The sequence below is a fragment of the Anabrus simplex genome, chromosome 1 (genome assembly GCF_040414725.1).
Source record: "Anabrus simplex isolate iqAnaSimp1 chromosome 1, ASM4041472v1, whole genome shotgun sequence".
NCBI lineage: Eukaryota > Metazoa > Arthropoda > Insecta > Orthoptera > Tettigoniidae > Anabrus > Anabrus simplex.
In genome coordinates, this window is record NC_090265.1 from 24943439 (window position 1) to 24966213 (window position 22775).

The following is a 22775-nucleotide window of genomic DNA, read 5'->3' on the forward strand; positions in this document are numbered from 1 at the left end:
ATATCTAGCTTCTCCATTAATTTAATCCATTAGTTACGTTTGGATTCTGAAATGGAGGAAATAACACGCTGTCCGCTGTGGATAGTTTCGTCACTGAAAGGATCTTTTTTGAAAGGGTCGTGATATTCCTTCAGCAAAGTGGATGTTTCAGAGGTAAGACCTTGAATATAACTGGTCCTACTGGTCCTAGGAATAGCTTTTCTGGAGCAATACTGGACGACTTCCAAGAACTCTTCATATGCCTCTGGGATGGGATCAATTGTAATCCCCTCATCAAGCATTGTGGTGAATTTTTGCCAGTCTGCCTTCTTGAAATTGTACCTTCGCCTGAAATGCACGGTGTGGGGGCGGATTGCTGGTACCAACTGACACATAATTTGGCGGTGTTGTGTGTGAGGAATCGGTGTACAAATTGACTTTATGCTTTGATTAGCTAATTTCTCGCTCACAAAAATAAGATCAGGGTTGTATCCACATTGCCATCTACCACTATTAAAAGATGGAGGAAGTTCATTATCATGGACCAAGGATAGACGATGCAGTTCTGCCCACTCTAGTACTGCACCTCCATTTGAATCATCTTGAGAATAACCCCAAACAGTGCTATGTCTATTGAAATAAACAATAACAGATGGTTTCCGATTGCTGAAATTAGGGGGAGGATTAAATGAGAATACCTCATTGGGAGGTTTGTAAACAGAGGAAATTACGAGGTTACTAACTTCTACAGTAATTATTTCAACGTTATTTTGTTCTGTGATGGAAGTCGTAACAATCTTAAGATCTGGTTTGGCGAAGATGGCACTACCATACAGGCCATGAGGTCTTTCGGCCACTAATTTCATTCCTCGGATCTTAGGGCACCATTGATGAATGTCCCTATGTGTTTCCTGAACACATAATAAATCACATTTGTGGGTATAACAAAGGAGGTGTAATAGCTCTTCTTTACACGTTGATAATCCTTCTATGTTAACAGAAATAATTGTAATGATTGGCTCTGATACGAGCCTTTCCCAATTGTTGGAAAACATCTTACTCATCTTATATGAATTGTATTGTTTCTGGAATGCTGACGTTCAGTTAGGTAATGGAAATTCAGATCCAACTGCCTATGCAGGGCCACCACGAGCAGGAATCAGCTTCACCTTCACGATGATGTATGTTCATAAGTAACGTTCACTAAACAATTTACACATTTCAGTGATTATGTTCTGATATTCAGTAAAGCTTCTAGATTAATATGAATGCAACAAAAATAAATACTTACTTTTGGCATTACTGCTTCCCGCCATATTGCCGATGAACTGCATTTTTAAACTCTTCTTCCTGCCCCATGGTGGACAAGCGCTAAGTAAAAACAACTGAAGTACATGCTACATGTCCCGCATAAGCTCTGCAATCCGGTCTAGCACCAAAGAAACGTCAAATACGCGGTCTGAAAGGGGTGAGCTGATCCCAGCATGCCCCGCTCCATCGCTCACTGCCAAACTCTGGATTCTGTTAACACTTTATCTTGGTAGTCACTCTTTCAAGCCCATCGGATGCGACATGTAGGACACACATGTTGTAGATCTTCCTCTTAAGTCTCATGGGAATTTTTGAGTCTTGGAGGATATAGTTGAGTTTGCTGAAGGCATCTCAGGTCAAGCCTACTCTTCTGGTGATCTCGGCTGTCTGATTTGTCCCACCCAAGTTTGTTGTTATGTACACATACTCATCAACTTTCTGAAGGATATTATTGTTGATGGTAACCTGAATGTTGTTCGGGCTCATAATTTTAGTTTTCTGCCAGTTCATTTTCAGTCCTACAGTTTGGGTGGCTTTTTGAAGTTCTTCTTGCTTTGTTTTGAGTCCACCAGCATCGCTGCTGAAGAGGACAAATCATCAACAAAGCAGATTGTTGATGTTCGAGACTTTTTATAAATCTCAGTGCAAACTTGTGAACACATCTTCTAGTGCCAAGGTGAAAAGTTGGGTAAGATGGCATCACCCTGCCTTGATGCCTCTCTTGATTGGAACTTCACCCGTGACCCAGTCCTCTTCAGTTTTGGAGTGCATTCTTGCATGTTCATAGATGTTTGATCAAGGAGTTGATGTTGGCTTTATCCATTGCCTTTTGTACTGGCCAAGCCTCAGTAGAATCAAAGGCTTTTTTGTAAGCCATGAAATCTATGTGGGAAGGCATTTTATTCATTACATTTCTCAGTAAGATAGTGCACTGTCTGAACATATCAATTGTGCTGAACCCTTTCATGGAACCAGCTTCTTCAATGGGTTGGTACATGTAAAGTTTCTGTGTAAGTCTGTTTGTTGTTATTTTGACCAGCAGTATGTAAAAGATGGATAGGAAATTAATGGGCCTATAGTTCTCAATATTTGTACAGTCACCTTTCTTGAAGTCTGGAATTCTCCCTCCCCTCCTTGAGACACTTATTTAGAAGTAGATACTAGAAGTGTGTTCTCCAGAGTTGCTCCTCCAACTTTTATTATTTTGCTCTGTTATCATCTGCTGCCTTGCAGTTTTTCAGTTGGTTTTTGGCCCATTGACAGGCTGTAGCCCCTCTGATCTGGGAGGACTGAATGTTTTCACCCTTCCAGCAGTTCCGGAGGTGGAATTACCAAAAGAACCTCCAAAACGGTAATAACTACTTATTTATATTATAATGTGGATGACAAGATTCACCTGTTTGCGACTGCGGAGCTCAAGAATAGACGATGAACCACATCATTCGGGAGTCTCCACAGCGTAGCTTCATAGGTGTTTGGGAAGAGTTCACGAAAGCATCAGCACCAGCGCTTTCTTGGTTGAAAAGTCTTGATGTTCATTTTTAATTTATTATGTACATATTTGTTTGTAAATTATGTAGGTCATTTGTTCCATACGAAGTATATATTTAGATTATAACGTCCCAACAAGAGTGTGTAATAAAGTGATGCTGTTTTCAGCCTGTGCTGGGAGGATGAGTATGCCTTGGTCATAGGATGCTGGAGGTGGGCCTCAGGGTAGTGCGTGGGCCCGACTGGAAGTGGGGACTGCAGGATGATGGAGAAGGCCATTGCGGAACAGTGGTGGAGATCGGCAAGCTCGGCAGTCCATCTTCTCCCGCCAAGACCGTGGTAGTCCAGTGGGATTCGGGCTCGCGTACCAACTACCGCGTGGGTTACGAAGGCGCCTATGATCTGCGAGTGGCCGACAATGCTCCAGCTGGTACGTACCGTAGTGGGAGAGCAAATGTAAGCAGAACTCTTATCTGATACTTTAGATGTATACTCCTATTATCATTTATAATGTGGAAAGGTAGAAACATGATTGTCCCCGAGTATACTGTTGAAAGTGTGAATTTGTTACTAGAACATCATAAAGCTTTCCTTTAGCATATGTTGCTTAAGTATGTCAATATTAATTATTACGCACAATAAACCTTATGATTGGTTTTGAATTGACTTACAAATCCCCCCCCACACACACACACACAGTCTCTCTCTCACGTTATTATATTGTTCACCTTTCAGCATTGTATTGAAAGGTGGACACAATATAATAATTTTCTCGTAAGAGTCAGTTTTTTTTTTTGAGATGCTAATATTAATGATTTTTTTTTTTTTTTTTTCAATGTCCAGTTAAAGTTTATAGTATAGATGCCATTTGCCCTCTAAAATGCAATTCCTCACATTGTCATTTTCAACAGTGTATGTAGGCACGGCTGATAATATGATAAACACAAGAACAGGTTATTGTGGGAAGAGGGAGCAAAAGATAGAGGGGACAAAGACGAACATGAAAAGGACAAAGACATGTTCCACATCTTCGTACACTCGCGTCTTCAAATACATGTGCTCCCTTCTCATCAAATCCAGTATTTCTGTTTTCCATTACTTACCATGTATATGCGAGTAATCCTCACATTATTTTTCAAAATTTGGCAGCCAAAAAGTTGGAATCTTCTACTTCATCTTAGTGATTTCTCGCTGGTGCTGGGTGCACTCTCTGGATCTTGCCACTTTGTCCAATCCACCACGTACGGCCATCTCTGCTTTGCCAGTCCACGTGGTTGCTTACCGTTGATGTCCAGGAGGTGGGCAGTTTTGGCAACAGATGTATGTGCTGCTCTGGGAATGTGCCCAAACCAGCGCATCCAACATTCTCTCATTTTCTTGGTGTTAGATGACTCGCCAAATTGATGTTGGACTTTTGTTATTGGTGATGTGGTCAAACAAAGAAACACCCATGACCCAACAGAGCAGGTATTATTTGTGTCAAAGTTGGTTTAGTGCTCCTGACTTGCACATATATGGAAGTCTGTATTTTTCCTCACCCTCTGTTGGCATCTCTGTTTCTCCCACAAACAAGAATCGTGCTGCATACATATCGCATCATTTGCATGGCATTAGTTTTAGTAGTAGCTCATGTTTAGAATGGCTGGTATGAATTCTCGCTACGGGTCGTTCACGAAAGATAAGCTCCACATTACTGAAGAGACCCAGCAAATTGATAATCATGCTGCGGGGAAACTCTTTCTTGAGCCATATCGGGCGACCCATGTATTGCACCGGCTGTTTCCCCCCTTCCGATTACATCATGTATTGGAATCAACTGAATGGATCATGCATTAATAATGATGCTAAGTATTGGTAGCTATGTTTGTCTCCATTAATCGGTGTATAATAAGTTCATCACGCTTGTACAAGTTCCAATTAAAGCAGTTTTCTCCATTTCGCGTTCTGCTGTAAGCTTTAAAATCATCTTCAACTTGCTACTCGATACCTCTCAGGGCTAACTAATGTGCATCAATAAGGTATATTTTTTTAACGTGAGATCGACTGGGAACCCGCATTTCCTTTATGTTTTACCAGCACTTCCATCCATCCTTAAATACCAATAGAGTCATCATCCAAACTCATTCAACTAAGAATAATCATGTAATAATTCAACGTAAGCTTATCTGCTATAATTATGAAAATAAACTGCAATAGTAGTAATTTAAATATATAAATACTCGGTTTATTCAAAGAATTAATATGGGATGAATTAAAATGATAAAATAATATCCAATTACATTCAGTATCTCTTCATTGAAAGGATAAATCAATAAAGTTTTTGATTAAGCTTAATCATTCTTGTTAAAAAAAAAATTATGATTCTTACAACGTAAAACAAAGAAAACTTTATGGAGTTGCATAAGTCGTGACTATCAAGCTCATTAGATAGTATTCTTGTTGAATATTCATTAAATTAAAGTATTAATTAAGTTAATGTATGGATAAAATCATAAGTAAATAAATTTAAAATGGTTAACATCAAAATTGAATCTCATTCATTTAACTCAAAATTGCTTATTTCGTTTTTTTTTTTTTTTTTTGAACAAATCATTCATCATTCCATTCATCTCTGATCTTCAAATGTAATGCTAGCAGAGAAAGCAAAGTTCCACATTATTATAGCTCCCAATGGCTATGTATATAAAAAGAATACCAATCACTTTCACCAAGTTACTGGATAAATATATCCAAATTATTTCCTAAGAAATAAATGTAGGTATCGCCTAACAATAAATTATTATCATTATCCTATCAGGTCTTACATATATCGAGAATCATGATTGCGTCTAAGTTCAATTACAATTTCATGGAATTTTATAGAATATAATCAGTAACAATATTTATTTATCAATGGCAGAGGCTTAATTCAAGAAAATGCTTCCTTTCATCAATGATAATTTCGACAACAAATACCAAATAAGACTCATTACAACATGCAAAATCTTCCTAGAAGAATTCATGTTTACCTCAATATTTATTATTTGGAGATGTTATTTCGATGAGTAAATATGGTTATATATATGGTTATCAACCTACGAATTGCGTAACGTATTTACAGCAAGAATATCCCATTAACCCAAAAATATCTTATAATGTTATTAAATTCATGCCGCCAACATGTCAAATAAAATCAATGGTTAGTATCACATCATGTAATTACTACCAATAAATCTCAAGTATCCATCTCTCTCCATATTTCAACCGTAAACATTACAACTTCTCCTAATTCATTTCTTAAATATATCCCTCCGAATATTTATATTTATAATGTCATATTTACGACGAATAAACTCTTAATTACTCATATAAATATCTAACATTACTTCTTTAGCGGCATAAAGTCTTAATATTCTATCATAGAGTGACAACATTGCATTAATGGGTTATACTTCTACTCAAAAACACATAATTACACATCCCTGTAAGAGAAATACAAGTATGAACAACTCAAGTTCATATTTACTCACATGTGACCGCGTACTGCCGATAACCAGATCTTAATAACCAACAGAAACATCTAACTCCACTCCATATTACGGTTAGATTATAACATATTATGCGTTTCACTTTTCGTTGGTAATCGTCGAAACATTGTTTTAAATCTCTCCATATTTGGCTAAAAGCATTCCTACATAAGGATATTGGTTTCTGCAATTGAAGATTACCTATTTCCATGGTTTTAAAGTGATTATGATAACTTCTTTGCGAAGACACTGCGCATTGAAAGTACATCTCGAAGATATAAATACGACCTTCTTGAAAATCATGCTTCTAACTTCTAATTACTACATTTAAAATTTATGTAACATTTATTTTGGATAAATAAAAATGCTCGGAACTTAGCTTTATCTGCTGGCATTACTGGACTGGGCTAGACCTCTTCTCCGTCATCATTAGACAGTTGGCCGGCTTCAGGTCATAGCTGCGTCGCACATTGGCAGTAGCAACTGGTTACGGGCGTGTAGAATCAGCTGGCGTGGAGTCGGTCAGTCGCCAGCCTCATTTCCAAACTAGTCACTCATGTTGAGGCCGTTGATTGCATGTAATAGAAACATATCCAACATCATAGTTAGTGACATAATCCAGTTGTTCTTGAGGAACTTCTCTTGTATCTAACTACAATTTTTAACGAGTTATTCTACCAAAAATCAATGTTAATTCTAAGTCAGAAACTTTGTAATGGTATTCTAGTCCACTTTCAGCCTTTCGTTAATATATTCTCAATTGGCGATAGTTTATTTTTAACTGGTGACTCACGTCAACTTTCGGTGTTAAACTCAGTCTTCAATAATATATATCCTCCTCGTTTCTTTAAGATTTCCTCCTTGTTAGTCTTGATATTAATGTATGTGGTTGGTGCAATTTTTAATACTACTTGTCGTATTAGTTATTCTTCAATTCTTGCTCCGTAGAAGTTTCCTTGTGACGACTTTTTCTTTCTGTGAATAGTAGTAATAATTTTTCTAAAAATCTAAAACACCCTGCTTTTTTTTTTTTTTCACGGCCGCGTGGATTCTTTAAGTCTGTCTGTCTTACATCGCGATCATGGCTTAATTGGATCGTTAAATTAGTATTCTTTTTGAGGCATTCATGGCTTCTTTGATTCTATCTGTCCGTATTTTATGACGTAACCACGGCCTATTTAACTTGATATTTCCATACTTTCTTCAGATTTATTGCTCTACTACATAATCTTTGTCATCTTACTACGGTGCATGGCAAATATAGATGTTGTAATTATAACGAAAAGATTGTGAATTTCCAGAGATTTGTTATTTCTTTGCACTAGAGAAATTTGTATTTGTTCTTGCAAATTTGTAATGAAGACCAGACTTCAGTATTTTTGAAATGCTGCTGAACTATATTGTAAACCAGAAGAGTGAATCTGCCATGGTAATTTATAAATGTAGTGAAAGCAGTGACCAAAGGTAAAGCAAGTGGAAAAGACTCATTCAATGCTGGTATGATTAAGGCAGCAGGAAGCATTGGACTACAGTGGCATACTGACCCCTCAATGCAAAATGGAAGGATGAAAGGATACCTGAAGATTGGCAACAAGGAAGCATTGTACCATTGTTCAAGAAAGGAAATAGGAAGAAATGTGAAAGTTATAGAGGTATAATCCTATTATCACATGGGCTAAAAATAATGGAGAAAGTCACAGACAAAAGACGGAGGGATATAATAGAAACACAGTTAATATGGCTTTAGACCGAATAGATCAACAATAGACTTGATATTTACAGTGCGAACGATAATGGAAAAACATCTGGAAAGGAACAAGGAAATCATATTCGTAATTTTGGATTTGGAAAAAGCTTATGATACAATCAAGAGAAATCATGTATGGGAATGCCTACTGAAAAGGAATGTACCAAAATCATTAATTAACAAGATAAAAATGTTGTATCATGTGTGCCCGTTCGCATCTCGTAGACCAATAACAAAATGGCGGCGTAGGAAGGTATGGCCCATGTGATCTACTAAGTCAACGAACTTCATATCAATGCAGCATACAGAAGGCTATGTACGTCACGGAAAGGATAAATTTCGAAGACACTGCAGAACAGTAGAGGTTCATTTGAATTGTTTTAAAAAAATATAGCAGCGGGAGGATTGTTTAAGGTGACTCTCTAAAAAAATTACTTACGGAAGTAAGACGCAAAATACGAGCGGAGCTACGAGTTGAAGGATATTCGGAGTAACTAAGAAGAATATTATCTATATATAACGGAGACAACGTGTGAATAAGTTATTCACCGGCATACGCTGCTGAAGAAGCGAGAGAAATATATATAATAATTAATATTTGGTGAAATACGACGGACTTGGTTTACCCAACAGCAACTCAGCGATCGGAAGAAACGGAATTCACCATTTAATAATAATAAACATCTTCATTCGTGAAAATAGGAACTACCGTAGCAGTAAATCAAATAATTATTACGGAGAAATATTTTCACAGAAAGGAAAACTTCGACGATTGCCGTAGATAAAAAGAAATATGAATGATATCATGGTTAATTACTGCGCATATGGAATTCTTTTCGTTGTCTTCAGATACAAGATGATGACTGTCTGCTAATTTGACAAGATGGACTAAACTGGGGAAATGTACTGTCGAGCCAGATGACCAGCTGTGGAGGATTGGACCGGCCAACCAGTGGACGTGATGACGTGGATAAACACCCACCAGCCAATAGACCGGACGAGAAGGAGAGATCCGACAAGCGATGTGACCAGCTGATGACCATGAACGTCCAACCAAACCAGAGATCCAGATCCGATCTGAGGGTCTAGCCGCAGCCGAAGGATGGAACAACAACCAGATCAGATGTAGCAACTGACGAGCTAAGTCCATACATTTCTTTAGTAGAGTAGTTTCTTATAATCTGCACCCTCAATCTATTTGGCATGTGCTGAACATATGCTGATTTATGAAGTAATTAAGAACGCGTGTGTAATATAAGTAATGTGTGAAATACTTAAGGAGTAAGATTAGATAGAAGTATGGAATTAGAATATTTATATGACATATACAGGTTACCGCACTAGCATATCAACAGTGAAATTATTAACGGATAAGAGAAATGTGTGATACATGTGTAGACTTAGAAGTGATGAGTCTAATTTACCAGTAAGATTTCGATTAATCTCGTTTACCTGAGTATAGATTACGTCACGAAATACCTGCGCGATACGATAATGATTGTCAAAATTAAGTATTCTTTTCATCCGTGAAAGAGGGCATTGAACTCGTACTACAGTTGTTAAGAAAGAGGTTATTGATTATGTATTTTTGGAAGGCAATTCGTGTATATTTAGCACATAGTTTTGGTGTTATGGCTACGTGCATACGGCAATATGAAAGCCGATATTATGTTGAAGTGTCTATGGAATAGTGTTGAGAAGTGAATATTTAATAAGCGTATTGATGAATGATTATAGTAAAGTGATTAGTTTATATTCGACGGGAAGTGTAAGAATTGCTATACGACGTATTAATGTTATATTGGTAATACGAGGTGAGTTTCTGTGCCAAGTTTGAGAGTATATGACAAGGAGAGATTGTCGCGCAGATGACCATGTCAAGGTAAGATGATTATGTATTACGTAGAATTGAGTGTCGTGACAGTGATATTTATGTCTGTCTTTGATGAATAACAGGTACTGCGTATGAGAGAGTGATCTAATATACGATTCGTTAGACTCATGATTGAATATACATTTAATATTTCACGATGCGGTGACGTAACACGATAATATGAAATAATGTAATACTATGCTAACCATACGAGTTCAGTATCACATATAAATACGAAATATTGAGAGAGTGCGGATTATAAGAGTACATTGAGCCAATTATAGAGGAGTGTGCCGATTAGAAACTACTTGAAGTAGCAGTTAGATGTTTATTTTTTTTTATTCATGCACATAAGATTTTGACTGAAATAATTTAAATAGGAAATATTTTACAAACGTTAGTTAGGAGCCAAATGTCCTAGGCCTGAGGGTGGTATTGCTTTAGCTCGTAAGTGGTTACCACTGCGTATTCGAAATACGTGACCAATGATTCAGAGTTCAAACTTATGAGAAACTATAACTTATAAATGGAAACTTGGAGGACACTTTCACAATTTAATACTCACAGAGAGTATATTTGGGAATTAATTATGCGAAAATATGAGATGATTTGCGTTCATAATTTAACCTTTTTCCCATGTAATTTTATTTCGTTTTCAAGTTAACGAATTATTCATTTTTTTTGCTCAGTGATCTCAAATATTAAGAGAAAAATGTAAGATTTTTCGGAACATGGCTACGAATATTTAATTATGTATTATTTACAATTTAAATATTGGTTATGAGAATATGTTAACAGTTAATATCTTTAATCATTTTATTTTTATTTGAGGAAGCGCTGACTCAAGTCTTTTAAATGATTAAATATCAGAAAATCAAAACTACCCAGATTTCACTATATCCGACATCGTCATCATTTTAATCAATAAATATTCTTATATTTATTTTCTTTTATAAGTGACTGTGTTTTAATTTCTACACAAGTAAGGTTTAGTTGTAAGTTAGTCTATAAGTTTTCTTAATGCAAGCGATTGATATGTCTTCAAACGTAATGCGAGATTTCTTTCAAGTTATCGGTCGTAGGTCTCTACTTTGGCGTATAAACAGTTCCATGAAGCGTATCCCAGCGACCAATTTCTCTTCGAATCCACGTAAAACAATTACATATAAAATCTCAGATTTTATGGGCGGAAAAAGGACACCCTGAGAAGAAACCAAGAGCTACCGGGAAATCTTGTCACTGATCGCTACAAGAGCGGGTGCAAGTAATTAAATGTCGCCCATACGTGAGGCAATTTGAGAAAGACACCGTGGTCAAGAACCGTTGGACGCCAAGTAATTAAATGGCGCTCCAACGTGTAGCATGAAGAGAAAGACACCGCGGGAACGTCAAATAAAGAACCGCCAAAGACAAGTAATTTAATGGCTGCACAACAGTGAGCAATTGAAGAGAAACACACCGCGGGAAAGTAATTAAATGACGCCACAACAGTGGAACGATTGAAGAGAAAGACACCGCGGGAACATCGAACTAGGGACCGCCAAATGTATAAAAATTTTCAACATGATAACTCAAGAGAAAGACATCGCGGGAGAATAAGAGATTGTCCGACACATCACACTATTCAATCGGCAGTCTTGTGTTGAAGCTCGAAATGTAGGTATCGGGCAGAGAAAACGAGTCACCGATGCATTGAGCAATTTATTTAATTATTACCACATTGCTGAACCTCTGAAGATATATTGATTAGGAATCATTGTTATTTATTTGATGATTGCTTTTCTTTAATAATAATAAGCTAGGATAAGGTGATTTTAAGTTAATATAAAATGAAACTTGCTTGATTTCAATTATGGTATAGGCTGATGGCCATGCATATAAATATTGGATGCCGCATAGCGGAATTTTAATTTCTTTATTTCGTAACATGTTCCGAAATCTGAACGAAATCATAGGTTTGAACTCTTGGTCTGGTTGTTAATGGTCTATCTGGTGAGATGGTACCGATCTCCAGGAAGGTCCATCTGCATTATTATTCATTGAATAGAAAACTTGAAACTAGTGCATACAGTGCAAACTTTGAACTATTTCAAACCTTATAGACTAAGTTATTGTGGTGTGTGAGATCTTTTATGTGATATTCTGTGAACTTAGTGGATTGATAGGCAATCTAGAGTAATATTTTTACAAAATAGAGAGTTTACTAGTAATTTTGAAAGATTATAACGAATATATATATTGAACTCGACACAAAATGGCAACACAGGGCAGAGTACAGACAAGAAGGGAACAGGAAGAGGAGATGAGAAGAGCACAGGAGAAACAAGAAGGAGCTCCATTATGGTTCCTTGAATATTTGAAACAACAAATAGAAGAAAAACAGAGAGAAAAGCAGGAACGTGAAGAGAAAGAGAAAAAGCAAGAAGAGAAAGAGAGGAAGCAGGAAGAAAAAGAGAGGAAGCTAGAAGAAGAGAAGGAAAGAAGACGGTCGGAAAAAGAACGAAAGCAACAAGAACAACGCGAAGAAAGAAAGAAAGAACATTATGAGTTGATGCAAGAATTGCACAAGAAACAAGAAGAATGGCAACAGAAACAAGAAGAGAAAGAACAGGAAAGGGAATCAAGATTCCAGAGATGCATCATTGAGATGAGAGAAGAAAGAAAAGAAGATCTGCTAAAACAGAAAGAATCTTTAGAAGAATTCGTTAGAAAACTAGAAGATGAACACAAAGCAATGATCGATGAGCTACGCAAGAAACAAGATGAGGCGACTGAAGAAACAACGAAAACACGGACAGAAGTATATGAAGTCAAGAACGAAATCCAAATCATGCAGACGAGGTTGACTGAAACCATGGAAAATAGAAACAGAGAAATGCATGAGGAAATAAATAAAATAAGTGAAATGGTAACAGAGAGCCAGGAAACAATCCGAAAGTTGGAGGAAGAGAAAATAAACGAAATAACAGCTGGTATGCAAGGATTAAATCTAAGGCAACAAGACTTAGATGAAAAATATGATCAGGCTGCAAGCACAGTATCACAGAAAATTGATGAATTAAAACAGAAGATAGAAGATAATAAGGAAGAATCGGAACGAAAGATAGAAAAGACAGAAGAAGAAATGAAACAGATTAGAAGAGAAATCCAAGAGATGAAGCTGGAATCACATACGGCGAAATCGATGGCTTCAAGCTCTAATGATAGGCAAAGAGCAATAGAAGTACAGATTAACGATAGAGAGAATACACTTTCAGGGATGAGCGACCCAACTAGAAGAGATATAGAAATATTGAACGGTAGTAACCATAGTGAGGGAAGCACGATAATCAATATAATTAAAAATTATGACGACCGACCAAAACATTTTGACGGATCAGCTAAGACTTCACCCAAACAATTCCTTAGAGACATGGAGGAATATTTTAGGGAAGGAAAAATTCAGGAAGAAAAGAAACTGAGAATTATAGAAAAACATCTGGACGGGAACCCAAATATTTGGTTCCAGGCTTTTAAGTACACCTTCCATAATTATGACGAATTTAAGGTTGCTTTCTTGAGGAAGTTCTGGGATCCTGAGATCCAACAGCAACTAAGATTAGAGCTGTACTCGAGAAAATTTTCGACCGCAGGCCAAACACGCTACAGTGATTTCTTCTCCCTACAATTTCATCGTTTTCAGGACTTAGATTCTCCACCTAGCGAACTGGAGGCGATCAAAACTATTCAGAGGCAATTACCTCTTGAAATACAAAGATTACTAGCGGCCTCTGACATACAAACTGCTATTGACATGGAGAGACGATTAAGACAGATCGACCTAACATCATCATGCTTAATAGAGAGGAACCCCAGGAATATAAGACAAATAGAAGCGGTTAATACGCTTAGTCCTGAAATCACTAACCACGGACTAAATAAGGGTGATGAAATTAGGACAGAAGATTGTATTAGGGCCCAAAGCAAAGAACCGAGAAAATGCTATTGCCAGTATAGTGGTCAACAGCACGGAAGATGCGGACAAGTTGGAAATAGAAATAGTTTCCAGTATAGGAATAATGCACGATATGGGAATAATAGAAGTCGACCATATCAGAGGAACAGGAGGCGATACGATGAGAGGAGAAGACCTGCACAATACAGTCAAAATGAAGAGAACAGGCGATATCTTCAGGAGCTGAGAGAAGAGAGACAGAATAAGAGCCGATGGGAGGAAGCTATTAAGAATAAAGACATAAATGGCGACCTCGAAGGCGCAGAGAGTCTCGAACTTCAGAATTATAAACGAAGAAGACAGGAAGAAGGCTGGAAAGAAAATGAAAACCATGGGAACACGGACAATTCCCAAACATCAGAGCGAAAAAAAAAAACGCCGATGACGAATTAATTAGACATGAAGTTGTAAATAGTAAACCGAACGTAAATATTGTCAAAATTCGCAGTTGGGTAGTTGCACAAATAGATCACTGGGACATTCAACCCGAAGATTTAGTTGAAGAAGATACCTGTCACGAAACCCAATCAAAATTTAAATTACCTGTAATAGTTGTGAGAGTGTTCGATACCCGGTTATACTGTTTAGTGGACTCTGGAGCTAGCATAAGCGTAATGTCACATACCTTGTTTCAAGAGCTAAACCAGAAAATAGAGATACCAACCATACCAGTATCTGGTGTAAAAATCCGTGGTATAATTCCTGACAAGACAGTTGAATGTAAGATACAAGCCTACTTAAGTGTTAAGATTGGAAAATATGAATTTGAGCATCCATTCATGGTCATGAAGAAAATTAAATACAACATAATTTTTGGAATAGACTTCATGATAAGTTCTAGGATGACAATTGATATGGAAAAGGGTGAAATTCGATTCCCGGTAGTGGAAAATGATGGAAATAGAACTGTAGAAAGAGTACAAATTAGTAGCACACTTGAAGAGAACGAATGGTTAAAGATCGAGGGAAAGGAAGTGGATCTATTAGACGAAGAGAGCCATGAACTAGAAGAAAAAGATCTAAGTACAGAATTAGAGCCAGAATTAATTATGAGAATTGAAGAAATCGTTGCAATCGAAGAGGAAAGCTGCGAAAGAACTGAAATTTGGGAAGCAATTACTCAAGCCGCAGTATCTGCAGAAGAAAAACGAATATTGTACAACATCATCAATAAATATATTGAAGTTTTTAGTGATAAACCTGGGCAGATTCCTAATTACAAGTACAAACTGATAGTTACTGACTGGACGCCATACAAGGGAAAAATATACGACGTGCCGGAGAAGTATTTCACCGAAGTTAAACAAATTATCGAGGAAATGCTAGTTGATGGATTGATCGTAAAAACTACCACTCCATTCCTCAATCCTATAGTAATTGTAAAGAAAAATAACGGAAAACTGCGCCTGTGCCTTGACGCGCGAGTCCTAAATTCCAGACTAATTCCAGAGTATAGTCAGGCCCCTAAAATTAAAGATATTGTGAAGAGATTTCGAGGTCAGAGATATTTTACAAGCATGGACTGCACAGCTTCATTTCACCATATTGTCCTTGAAGAGAAGTCACGGTTATTAACTGGTTTTATGTTTAATAACCAGACATATGCCTATTGTCGGTTACCATTCGGGCTAAAAGTCAGTTCGGCCGTATTGGTAAGGGCACTGGACAGAAGCCTAACAACTGAAGTAAAAGACTTTGTAAATTGTTATGTTGATGATCTGGTCTTCGCGAGCTCTACTTTCGAAGAACACTGTGAAAAATTGGAAAAGCTATTAAGTAATTTACAGAGAACTGGCTTCAAAATAAACCTATCGAAATCTAAATTTTGCCAAAGCCAAGTACTTTTTGTAGGCCACGTGATCGATGGAGAAGGGATAAGACCAAATCCCGTAAAAATAAAGGCAATATGTGATTTCCCGAGACCGAGTAAGGTAAAGCATATAAGGCAATTTCTTGGGATGACCGGATTCTTCTCAGACCATTGTGAAGGTTACACAGAGACGGCTGCACCATTACAGAACCTGTTAAAAGTCAACAATAAATGGAAGTGGAATGATGAGGCAGAACAAGCTTTCATCAACATGAAGGAGCTTATGAAGAAGAGTATTAAACTGGGATATCCTGATTATCAACAAAGATTTATAATTCAAGCTGATGCATCGCACGTTGGTGTAGGAGCTTGCTTATATCAAGAAGATGACGAAACCAAAAGACGAACTTATTTGGCATTTACCAGTAGAAAACTTAGAAAACATGAGCAACACTATACCACTACTGAGCTTGAACTACTAGCAATAGTGCATGCATTACAACAGTGGAGACGTATAATTTATGGCTATCCAGTAACAATACGGACAGACCACAAGGCGTTGACTTTTGGGTTAAAAGCTGTCATGATTAGTGAAAGGATAACGCGGTGGATGTTATTCACGCAACAGTTTGACCTAAAAATCGAACATTGCAGTGGAAAGGAAAACGTCTTAGCTGATGCGTTAAGTAGAAACCCACATGAAGGTGAAGAACATGTGCTAGCAATCGAACTGGATACTCAAGATGAACAACTCCTAAGAAAGTTAGAAAATCTGAGGGAATATCAGGAATCTGATCAGAAATTGAAAATCATTATCGATAAATTGGTTAACAGGGAATCATCTCCAGAAGTCACAAAGAACTATGAAATCGTAGATGGAATACTTCTGAAAGTAGTGGACAAGGTCAGTAACATCAAAAGAATTGTAATACCAGAAGAGCTACAAAAAGAATTAATCTGGCATACACATAAGATGATTGGTCATGCTGGTATAGACAAAGTCATTGGAACAATAATGGAAAAATTCACATGGAATGGGTTACGAAGATCAGTAAGAAACATAACGAAAACATGCGATGTGTGTCAGAGAGTGAAGCATAACAATTACACGTGTGGACACAAACCGATCCCAATTATACCATCTAGAGCTCAGGAAATCTATGCAATAGATATTTTTGGAAAATTGCCTACTGCTAGGAAGGGAAAGAAATACATACTAGTGGTCATTGACATATTCTCAAAATATATATCATTGCAAGCAATTCAAAGAGCCAATACTAAACAGGTTTTACACGGCCTCATCAATAAAACATTTCCAGAAATGGGAAAACCCGAAAGGATCCTTACTGATAGAGGAACACAATTCACTTCAGTTATGTTCCGCGAACGGATAAGAAATGAGGGAATCAAACATACGTTATGTTCAGTTCGACACCCTGCAGCTAATCCCGTAGAAAGATATATGAAGGAGATCGCTAAATTCGGGAGAATATATTGTAGTCAACAACATTGGAAATGGATAGACATGCTAGATATCATTGCTGAAAGTTTAAACAACACCATAAATCAATCAATTGCCCAGATTCCTAGTGTAGCACATAAGAATGTCCACCCACAGAGAACATGGGACAGCATTTTTACTATGCAGCTAGAGAAAAAGCTAGATCCTCTAGAAATAAATTTAAAGATCCAGCAGAGACTCAAGGATCAGTCTCAAAAACGATTAAGAAGGGTACGGAATAAAAAGTTCCATCCGCATTTCAAACAAGGAGATCTAGTACTAGTTAAAACCGCACCCATATCAAATGCACCAGCAAAAATATGTGCTAAATTTCTGCCGTTATACAATGGTCCCTACAAAATAGAGCGCGTAATTGGGAACAATGCCTACGAAATAGCAAGTTTAAATGGCAAATATCATAACATACACAATGCATGCAATATTAAGTTGTACTATCAAGAGAATTAGCACATGCAATAAGAACTTATGGACAAGAATGTCTAAAGCCAATAAACGACCTACCATCGTAAAATACGCCTGGAGGAAGGAATAAATATCTTTATTAGAACCATTAGAATGAAGAAAAATCAGCTGCTAAATACATGGTTACGGGACTTGTAAACAAACTAATGCGATGAGGACAGTATCGATACCAATCTGCTGATATTCGATAATCGAATAGAAACATCGCAATGGCAGAGAATATACGAGATGCTAAGTCACATTTGAGATTCAAGTCAACAATGAGAAAATATATCGTGACCAATATATTTTCTTTGTGCCGGGGGATAAAATGTGCCCGTTCGCATCTCGTAGACCAATAACAAAATGGCGGCGTAGGAAGGTATGGCCCATGTGATCTACTAAGTCAACGAACTTCATATCAATGCAGCATACAGAAGGCTATGTACGTCACGGAAAGGATAAATTTCGAAGACACTGCAGAACAGTAGACATGAGAGTAAAAGCAGTTACAAGTGGGGAGTGATGACTCTGAAACATTTAATACAAAAAAAGGTTACAAGCAAGGAAGTGCACTATTGGCATTATTGTTTATTATATTGATAGATTAAATCATAAAATGTGTAAAACAGAGTGTCAGTAGTGATGAAGTGAATGCTTTGGTATTTGCAGATGATGTGGTGATTTGGGGAAAGGGAGAAAATGAAGTACAAAGCAGACTGGACATTTGGAATGAGAATCTGAAGGAGTTTGGAATGGTAATGAGTAAAAAGAAAACTGTAGTCTTGCACTGTGGAAAAGAGAAACCAAGTGAACAGAGATGGAGAACAGTTAGAGAGTGTAGAACAGTTTATATATCTGGGTAGCATTATTAATGAAAGTAATGAAATCAACCCTGAAATTAATAACAGACTAAGTAAAGGTACAACATTTTATAATCAAGTCAGAGAGGTTTTATGGGATGACAAAGTACCCAAGAGAACAAAATTAACATTATATAAACAGTATTTCATACCAATTGTAATATACGGACTAGAAATGCTGGTAAATAATAAGAGACAAGATAATAAGATCCAAGCAGTAGAAATGAAATTTTGAAGAACATTGGTTAAAAAGACAAGAAGATATAGAGTTCAAAATATTAAAATCAGAGAAGAGCTAAATATAGAACCGTTAATACAGAAGATACAAAAAAAGCAAGACTGAGATGGTTCGGACATGTGAAAAGAATGGGAAAGGAACGGGTAGCAAGAAGGGAATTAGAGAGAGAAGTTAAGGGAAAGAGGACAGTTGGAAGACTGAGAAGAAGGTGGATGGATCAGATTTGGGAGGACATTGGAGAAGCTAGATTGAAAGTAATGGAGCAGGAAAAGTGGAAGGACAGAAAGGAGTGGAGGAGGCTTGTTAACCACACCCAGGTGACTGGAGTTGGACATTGATGATGATGATGATGATGATGATGATGATGAGTATTTATAGTTTTCTGTATAAATATTTTAATAAAGCTATACAAATAAAGAAAGAGCATTTTTATGAAATTTCCCATCCTAAAATTTGGGTGGAGGGATTATTTGATGGTGAGGATTATTCTGTACATCATGAAAATCTATGATGTGGAAATTGTGCTTCTCACGTCACGTTTAAGCACCTGAATTGTTGAATTTGATTCTTTTGTTGCAGGCGTAAAACATCAAAACATCATCTGTGATGGGTGTAAGAAACATGGAATTGCTGGCATGCGTTGGAAGTGTGTCCGTTGTTATGACTATGATCTGTGCACACATTGTTACATGGCTGACAAACATGACCTCAATCATGTTTTCCAGAGGTTTGAAACAGCCAATTCTATTGGGTGAGTCTCATAGTAAAGATTTGTTAGTTGTTCAAACTGACCTGGGCAAAATAGTTACTGAAGTTGACAAGGTTGTTACTTTTCTATTATTGTTCTGTTATTGTTTTTACTTACCGTATTGGCTGAATATTGAATTTTTGGAAGGTATTTACAGGAAATATTAAATAATTAATGTAATTACAACAAATTCAACCACTCCTGTAACTAAGATAATTTAACACATTGGCGACTATGAGATCCACCGGCGGGTCACGCCGACTCTTTACTTCTTAGTGGTGAGACCCGCTAGCAGGTCTCAAGACGTACTGTATATAATTGAGCCGCACCACGTGTCTTTCACAGATAATGCTTTCATACTTTCTGCATTGTCTGTACAGAAGGCAAACTAACTTTTTATGAAGTGGGACATGCAGGGGCGTTCAGGTATCCCTGATTGTTCACTTTGTCACTAATGAAGGAATTATACAATAATGTAGGTTTTAATTCAGTTCTATTCAATACAATGCTACCTCTTCTATGAGAGAGTCAAATTTTCATTATTGACTATTCATGTTTTGTCCCTTGGTATGGGCCATCTCTAGTGGATTACAGTTTTGACTTTTATTACACTGATCAGCAAGGATATTATGACCACCTACCTAATAGCCAGTATGCCCACATTTGGCACAGATAACAACAGCGATGCGTCTTGACTTGGAAGCAGTGAGGCCTTGGTAGGTCACTGGAGGGAGGTGGCACCACGACTGCACACACAAGTCACCTAATTCCCGTAAATTCCGGGCAGGGTGCGATGAGCTGTGACACAAGGTTCAATCACATCCCAGATGTGTTCAATCAGGTTAAGATCTGGCGAGTTGGTGGGCCAGCACATCAATTGCAACTCACCACTGTGTCCCTCGAACCACTCCATCACACTCCTGGCCTTGTGACATGGCATATTATCTTGTTGAAAAATGCCACTGCCGTTGGGAAACATGATAGTCATGAAGGGGTGTACGTGGTCTGCAACCAGAGTATGATACTTCTTGGCCGTCATGATGCCTTGCACAAGCTTCCCTGGACCCATGGATGCCTACGTGAATGTTCCCCAGAGCATAATTGAGCCGTCTCCAGCTTGTCTCCGTCCCTCAGTACAGGTATCAAGGAACTGTTCCCCTGGAGGACGACGGATTCGTACCCTCCCATCGGCATGATGAAGAAGGTATCGGGATTCATCAGACCATGCAATGTTCTGCCACTGCCCCAACGTCCAGTGATGATGGTCACGTGCCCATTTCATTTGTACTTGCTGATGTCGTGGTGTTAACATTGGCACATGCCTGGGTCATCGCCTCCGGAGGTCCACCCTTTGGAGTGTTCGGTGCACTGTGTGTTCAGACACACTTGTCCTCTGCCCAGCATTAAAGTTTGATGTTAGTTCCGCCACAGTTTGCTGCCTGTCCTGTTTTTCCAGTGTGCCCAGCCTACGACGTCCGACATCTGAAATGAGGGGTGGCCGCCGAACCACTGGACGTTTGGACGTGGTTTCACCTTGGTTTTGCCACTTGTTGAAGACACTCACCACAGCACTCCTCAAACACCTGACAAGTCGTGCAGTTTCCGAAATGCTTGTGCTGAGCCTGCCCCGGTCAAAGTCGGATAGATCACGCGCCTTCCCCATTCTACACACAGATAGCACGCTCACTGATAGTACATGCACCGAGTCATTCCTTGTCAGGTGACGCTGCTATCGCCTGGACGGGCTTGTATCGATAGTAGGTAGGTGGTCATAATGTTCTGGTATGTAACACTGGCAGAGGCAACTAATTTATCAGCATAATCTGCCAGTAACTGTTGTTCAATAGCAGTGCAATGTTGTAAATACAGTGTCCCAAACACCACATGATTTCTTTACAATACCTCAGGTTTTCCTTAATCTTAGTTACTGGAAATTTTAACTGATGTGACACCTCCATTGCCTTCATTAGAATAACTTTGCAACTTATTGGATAACCCTGGTTTTGTTTCTCGTGCACGAATCCAGTAATAAGCCTGTCAGTTTTGTTAAATTTTCCTTCTTTGATCCTCTGATTGCCCCTCTTTTTGTGCTGGCATTCTTATCTTTCCCTCATCTTTCATGCCAACATCTAAATGTTACACTCGGAAACATGGAACATTTTTATAACCATTACATTATTAGCAGGGTATGTTTTGCCTTGGATAAAACGCGTAATTTGAAGTTTGTCATAACCCATCTCCATATTTCACTGAAATGACAAAATATACTCTCCTTTCCACTCGATCCACTATGGCTGGAATAGTAACCAGAACTGAGTACATTAACGCAATTATGCCAACCAAAGCAACAATAGATCACAACCCAGAAATTTCAGTTTATTTGTGACCTCGAGACCTGCGATGTGAATGGTGACTCACCATACAAGTGAGTACAGTTACAGAATGATACAAATAGACCTTAACGAAAAGAGCCTTTAAATGTTGGGCTGCACAGATAAGACAACTACGATTCTTATTAGTATATTTTAACATTTAAAAAAATATTTTATTTAGGCCATCACTCACTCACTCACTCACTGACAAATACCTTGTTTTGGAAGGTTATGATCTCTTTGTATTCAAAATCCAGTCCTCTGTTCATATGTTAGTACTGGACGTAGTATTGCGCTGAGGCAGGAGTTTGGATCCCATTATCTTCTTACTAATATGATTTTAACTTTTTCACTATTTCTGCATGTTTTGTGCTTTTGCTGAATATCACTACATCAAGGTGGGTAAATGTTTTAGTAAATTCTGACCGCCCTGCTGTTGGTGTGCTTCCATTCTCATGATTCTCATGAGCTTCATCTTTGCATAATTTATTTATAGGCCCATCTACTCTGTTTTTGTAATTAATTTAGTTGGAAGTTTACTTACAGGCATGAAATAGAAGGATTCAGGCCAGTTATGCTTATGATCTTGTGATGCCTTGAAACCTTTTTCTTTAGTGTCAAGACAGTGCCATTATCACCCGTTATTAACTCTTCAGTAAACTCCTGGTTATTTGATGTGGGCAGCAGCACAAAAAATTGAGAGAGATAATATCATTTAAAATGTGTGGAACCTACTTAGCTTTTTCTCCACACATTGTGCCAATGATAACTTCTTTTGTTGTCTTGAACCACTGTAGAAGTAACAGTAAGGTACGAAGAAGAAAATGCATGGTAGGTCCGGAAATGCTTTAATACATGTTAGAACAACATTCGAACCTCC

The 22775-nt window shown here is 37.8% G+C and overlaps 1 protein-coding gene across 3 annotated transcripts in view; it reads left to right on the top strand.

The window, feature by feature from the left end:
- mib2 (mind bomb 2) overlaps nt 1–22775 on the top strand; it is a 223286-nt gene that overhangs the window by 17019 nt on the left and 183492 nt on the right. For all 3 annotated transcript variants that reach the window (XM_067155808.2, XM_067155799.2, XM_067155789.2), the window contains exons 3-4: nt 2950–3211; nt 19355–19526. In XM_067155808.2, coding sequence (XP_067011909.2) covers nt 2986–3211; nt 19355–19526 — 398 coding nt within the window. In that variant the 5' untranslated portion in view covers nt 2950–2985. The remainder of the gene's footprint in view (nt 1–2949; nt 3212–19354; nt 19527–22775) is intronic.